This window comes from Brassica rapa, chromosome A10 (assembly GCF_000309985.2).
Source record: "Brassica rapa cultivar Chiifu-401-42 chromosome A10, CAAS_Brap_v3.01, whole genome shotgun sequence".
Lineage (NCBI taxonomy): Eukaryota > Viridiplantae > Streptophyta > Magnoliopsida > Brassicales > Brassicaceae > Brassica > Brassica rapa.
Window position 1 is genome coordinate 4,683,832 of NC_024804.2, and position 6,335 is coordinate 4,690,166.

General features: G+C 41.4%; 1 protein-coding gene across 1 annotated transcript; it reads left to right on the plus strand.

The window, feature by feature from the left end:
• The first annotated feature begins 5,111 nt into the window (after window positions 1-5,111).
• Window positions 5,112-5,918, plus strand: LOC103849427 (probable ATP-dependent RNA helicase ddx42). Its single transcript, XM_009126191.1, has 2 exons — window positions 5,112-5,291; window positions 5,409-5,918. Exons 1-2 carry the CDS (start codon window positions 5,112-5,114, stop codon window positions 5,916-5,918), a joined length of 690 nt encoding a protein of 229 aa, XP_009124439.1.
• The last annotated feature ends 417 nt before the right edge of the window (window positions 5,919-6,335 follow it).

Genomic DNA, 6,335 nt, shown 5'->3' on the forward strand with positions numbered 1-6,335 from the left:
AGCAGTTCTTGAAGTAGAGAAGAACTTCTCCAAGAATGCTTTCTTGCAGTCATCCCAAGTGGTAATGGAGTCGCTGGGTAGAGACTTCTCCCACTGACGTGCCTTATCTCCCAAAGAGAAAGGGAATAGCTTGAGCTTTAAGGCATCTTCGGACACACCATTGGTTTTTGACAACCCACAATAGCTGTCGAACCTGTCCAAGTGATCAAATGGATCCTCAAGGGCCAAGCCATGATACTTGTTGTTCTCGATCACGTTGAGGAGTCCTGACTTGATCTCAAAGTTGTTGGCTGCCACAGCGGGTGCTCGGATTCCCAATCTATGACCATGAATGTTTGGACGGTCGTAAGTGCCAATGGGTCGAGCTGCTCGCTGTTGGTTAGGTGGACCATTGTTGTTAGCGCCATTGACGCCTGCATCTTCTTGATGAACGTCTCCCATGTCAGTGTTCAGTCTCTGCAATTGAGCCTGATGTTCTTCTTCTCTTCTCTTTCTAGCACACTCTCTCTCTAAAGCCCTGATGTCTGCTGCTCTTGGAACTAGGTTTGATGGACCCCTGCTCCTCAAGTTCATACACCTGTAGATTAAAGGGAGGTGAAGAAGAGTCAGTAACAAAAGAAAATAAAAATGACTTAGTCTCAAGCAATTGACTAAATCTCAATGTTTAAATCTACTCAGAATTTGGCAACGGCGCCAATTTGATGTTAGGAGTTTTCAAGGCTCCTAAGACAAATGCAGTAGTATAAATGATTGTCGAACCAGTTCTGAGAGATATCAAAGCACCGAGAATGCAAGTAATCACTTAATCTAAGTGCAATCAATGATTTAGATGGGTTTTTAAACTATGACTAATTAAAAGAAATAACTAAATGATACTTTCTTAACTATTGGAAAAGAGAACTCATGGATATAGGGATTAGACCTCGGGTGATCAAGTTTCGAACTAAAGATGGCAAACGATCAATCAATCTATTAACCTTAAGCTTGGACACAATCCTAAACAAACTCTATGTCTAGATGAATGTTCATTTACTTAACACAATTCAAACATCAAATGTCTTTGGTTGAATAATATGAAAGCAATCATAACTAGCAAGTCCAATGGCTATCTTAGCACCTCTAACAACAAATGTCTTTGGCAAAGTATGCTAAAAGCTAAGAAGAGTTGTCTCGGGCATTTCCTCGAACACCTTTCGGGGGGAAATGCCTAAGGTTCAACTACTGAGTGGCCAACTCAGAAATGCATTATGCTCACTCAACTAGCAAGGAAATATGAATGATCTACACTAAAACATCCTAGTTCTAACCTAATCACCCTCAATCTCCCTAACCCATGAATTCAAAAGGTGATTACTCACTAATCTCCATGATTCCTCTTAAACCCATGTTGGATTTCAGATTAATCATGTAGAGAAACACAGGAAATAGATAAGAACACAAAATTTTCAATAATAAACTGATCAATTGATTCAAAGAGATGACTTTCCAAAGGTTTTTGGTGGTTTTTCTAAGAACAAAGATAATCCCCTCTTGGTGGCTTACAGAGTATTAAAACATAGGTTTTCAGAATAAAAAACGTGCATAATAAAATGACAAAAAGGCCCTTGAGAAAACATGAATTCGAGCAGATAGGCGACGTGCAGCGACCTCGGCAAGTCGCTCCAGCACGTCGCTCTGGGCTTCGGGAGCGACCTCAGGGTGTCGCTGCGAGAGGTCGCTCCGGCTTCAGTTTTGAGCTCTGTTTCGTCAAAAGAGCGAGCGACTTCAGGACGTCGCTCCAACGTGGTCGCTCCGAGAGGTAAGGCACAGCGACTTCAGGACGTCGCTCCGGTTAGGTCGCTCCGAGAGGTAAGGCACAGCGACTTCATCGTGTCGCTGCGGTTAGGTCGCTCCGGTGTGTTGCTCGTCCGCTGATCACTTTAAACACTTCTTTTGAGCTCCAAATGCACCCAAACTTCTCCAAGAACTCCATGTGATACTCCAATACCTGATAAGGACTCATGTATGCAAAATGCAACCTAAACATGACTAAATCCTAATCTATATGATCAAAATGCATATGAATGGATGGATAAAACAATGGAAATATGCATGATATCATAGGTTTGGACAGGCCTGAAGGCCTATTGGAATTTGCCTCGCTCTGTTCGCACGTCCAACAATTTCTCAGCAACCCGGTTGATGCCTGATGCCGAATGCAATTTTCCATTACCCCATACTTCCGGACATATCCCACATGTCGGGGTCACCCTAAAGATGGTAAGTGTTAATTATTTCTTCATTTTTAATAATTAATAAATTGTTTATTAATGAATGCATGATTAATTTTTAAGAATTTTGTAGGCCGCTGAGGGAAGGAGAATCACCTTCTTTTTCCCGGCTTTACAATAAGACACGCCAGCATGCGGATGGAACGTTTTTGGATGCTCGGGCAGAAAGGATCCACAACGATGTGGAGGCTCGGATCCAAGAGGTCCAGACTCAGTTGTCGCAACAAAATCTGGATGGCACACAAGTCTAGTTGTCGACCGTCGAACATGAAATTTTTTTGAACAGGTAATATATTTTTATATACACTCTAATATGTTTAAATTTTAAAATATATATTTACTAATAATCAAATTCAATAGCTAATTATATATTATCCGAAAAAGGGGATGGATGGTCAGGATCGGTTCGGCGAACGATGTTCTGAGGGAGACAACAGCTTGTGGTGCTTCAAGGCAGGAAGAATCTCAGCTCCAGGCAGATTTGACGGCTGCCAACAACGTCATATGGGAGCTCCAGAACAGGACTCAGATTAGGGCCATGGCGTCGATGTTTGATCTCATTGCGGATTCAAACCTGGTGCTTGGGCAGATGTGGAGGGAGGTAAGTCCAACCATAAACCGTGACCCCACTCTGGAAAGCAGGCGGAGCTAGAGCGACATGCCGAGCACTGTAGTTCCGAGCTTCGGGACGACCTTAACCTTTAGATTTTCTTTTTCAGTTTGTATTTTGGATACTAGAATATTTTTATATACTAGATTTTTATTTCAAAATTTTGAAATTAAATAATTTTGTCACAATTTTCATTTTTCATAAAATAATTAGAAACAATGTTAATAGGTTATAAACATTACAGCTAGTTTACATCGACTGTAGATGTAAACTAATCGTAAATATTACGACGAATTCACGTCGATAATCGATGTAAATTCGTCGTAATATTTGATATACCGTAGATTTTACCCATTTTTAGGCATGGTATATAGATTATTTTGAATAAATTATAGTTGTTTTGGAGTCTTTTTAGTATGTTTTCAGGTTTTGTGGTGATTTGGATGCATTTTGGAGAGAAAATGACAAAGGCCCGAAGTTGACCATCGACCACGACTATCGATCGATGGGCGAAGGCATCAATCGACGGCGAAGCACGCGGAAGCCAGATTGGGTTCCAACCGACTTAAAGCCCAAGTCCCACAAAAATTACCAGATTACGCCTGACGAGTATTAACCTAATATTTATGTGCTATGCCATTGTTCCAGGCAACACGCTTTATACTTTCTACTTTTCATTCAGAAAAATACTTAGAGTCTTAGGTTTGGAGAGGAGATCCAAAAACTCCTTCAGAGATTTGTGATTGGAACTCTAGTTTCTTTACTATATTATATTTTATGCAGTTTGCTTATCTTGTTGTTATGAATTGCTTAGCCATGTCTGAGTAGTTCACCTTGTTAGATTTAGAGTTCATATATTCAAGAAGGATTAGCCCAAAATATAGAATTGCTAAGTGTCAGGATATTAATCAACTAATCCGTTCTTAATGCATGTGTTCTGGAGTAGCTAACTAGGACTTTGCCTACAGACATTAGGGCGCATTCGGAAGTTTGGTTCTCTGTCTGAAATAGTTTAGGTTGTGCTAGGATTGCTAGAAACAAGCAAAAGCTGATTTAGTTTAGCCTAGTGAACACGTCAAACCCGTGCGTAACGCTCCCTAGAAGGAACGTCGATCGACAACTAATTTGTTGCCTCGATCGACACACCATTGTTGGAATCGTTCGACACTTTCTCAGGACCAACAAGCGACAGCTGCTGTCCTAGATCCGGTGATAGATAGTTTAAATATACAGAAGTTGATTGACTATTCTTATTTGTTTGAGTTCTAGAATATCCATATATGCTTAGTAGTCTACATCTCTATAATCCTGATTTTCTGAATAGAAACCTTAAGTCTAACGTTTCCCATATCTGTCTTAAAACCCAATCAATCAATTGAACAATTACTTGTTCACCCCTGCTAAGTTACATTTAAACCATTCAACCTAGCTTAACTACATAACTAGATAGATCTATTGTGTGCCTTAGCTCCCTGTGAATTTGATCGCTAAGTACTACAATTGAACCTCTTATTTGAAAGAGTAAATCACTCCTTAAGGTCATTTGAGTTATATCAAATTTGGCGCCGACTGAAAACTTGCATGACCAGGAGGGTCATCAGCGTAATGCAGCAGGTCAGAAGATAGATGATCAGGGGGCTGTAATCCATGATACTGATGTTGATATTGCAGCTGCTCAAGCTGTAGACGATGCTGCTAGACCGAGGACATTAGCTGATTATAACAGGCCAGATCAGTACTACGAGAACAGATCTGCCATCCGTCCTCCAGGCATACAGTGGCAAGACTTTGAGTTGAAGCCTCAGTACTTTACACTCGTGGGACATACACCCTACTGTGGGTTATTACTTGAGCATCCTATGGACCATCTGGAGAGGTTCAAAGATCTAGTTTCTGCTATCAAAGCTAATGGAGTCCCTGAGGACTATCTGTTTTGCAAGCTCTTCAAGTACTAACTTGCTAGAGAGGCTTCGTACTGGCTTAAGCAGCTACCACCATGATCTCTTACATCCTGGACCGAAATCAAGAATTCATTCCTATGTCATTTCTTTGATGAGGCACGTGCTGAAGACTTGAGGAGTAAGATTGTTACATTCACACATGAGCCTACAAAGCCATTCAGAAGCTCATGGATAAGATCCAAGTCATATCAGAGAGATTGCACACACCATGGATTCAATCAAGTGCAGCTACTCAGCACTTTCTTCAGAGGCATCGCGCTGGCATATCAGATGGCTCTAGACTCAGCTAGTGATAGAAACTTCAACACTAGGAATCCAGAGGAGGCAATCAGACTTATTGAGAACTTGGCATCCAACAACATCACCAAGAACACTGATTTTGAAAGAAACAAATCGGCTCATGCCCTAGGGAAGGAGCAGTTGGAAGATGTTAAGGCTAAGCTAGATAGTGTTTACAAGCTTCTCAAGAAATAAGTTAGCTTTCCAGAGGATGTAGAGGCTGTAGATGTCGACAGTGACATGGACGAAGAGGAGGATGTGAACTTTGTCAATGGTTAAGGTTTTCAGAATCAGAGGTCTGGAAATCAGAGTGGATATAGAAACTCCTATGGCAATGGTCAGAGGAGTGGATACAACCAGAGTTCACAATACCAGAAATCCTACAACAGCAACTACAACAACAACAACAACAACAAACCTTATGGAAATTCCTACTACCAAAATCAACCACAACAGACTCGACAAAGTAAGATAGAGTCCATGCTTGATCAAGTTCTTGAGAGTCAGCAGAATTTGATGGTGAATTTCAATGGAAAGATATATGATGTCTACATAGAGCTGAACTCAAATTTTAAGTCTTTGAACACACATGTGAGGAAGCTGAAGAAAAAAGTGGTTCAGAAAGGAGACACTATTAAAAGGCAGGAAACCTTCATGAAGGGTAAAGGGGATGACTCACTTAAGCACCACGTGAATGCCATCATGGATGATGATTTCTGGCAATTGGTTAAAGAGGAGAAGCTTCAGGAGGGCGACTTCCATGTCGAAAGCTCCATGAATTTCGGTGGTTCACATTAGTGTCGATCGATGCCAAGCTTTGACCATCGACTGACGGAGACAGGCGAACATCAATCGACATCAGTTTCTCCACATCGATCAACAGAGGAAGTTGCATCATGCGCGACCGTTAAAATCCTAACACACGAGGAGTTCCCATCTAAACACCCTCGTCCACCCAAACCCTTTCGTATAAAGAAGTCTGACATCGATCGACACCAGGATCCAGCTGCCGATCGACAACCAGGCTCAACAGATGATCGACACATCTCATCTAGCATCGACCGACAACCACCTCTGACCTACCGAGTGCAGTTGCCAAAGATAGATGTAGCACGCTTGAATGAACTCAGAAACCCATCTCAACCTTTAGAACATATGGCAGAAAACTTCGAACAACTTTTAGATGATGCACCAGAGTCAATGCAAATTGATCAG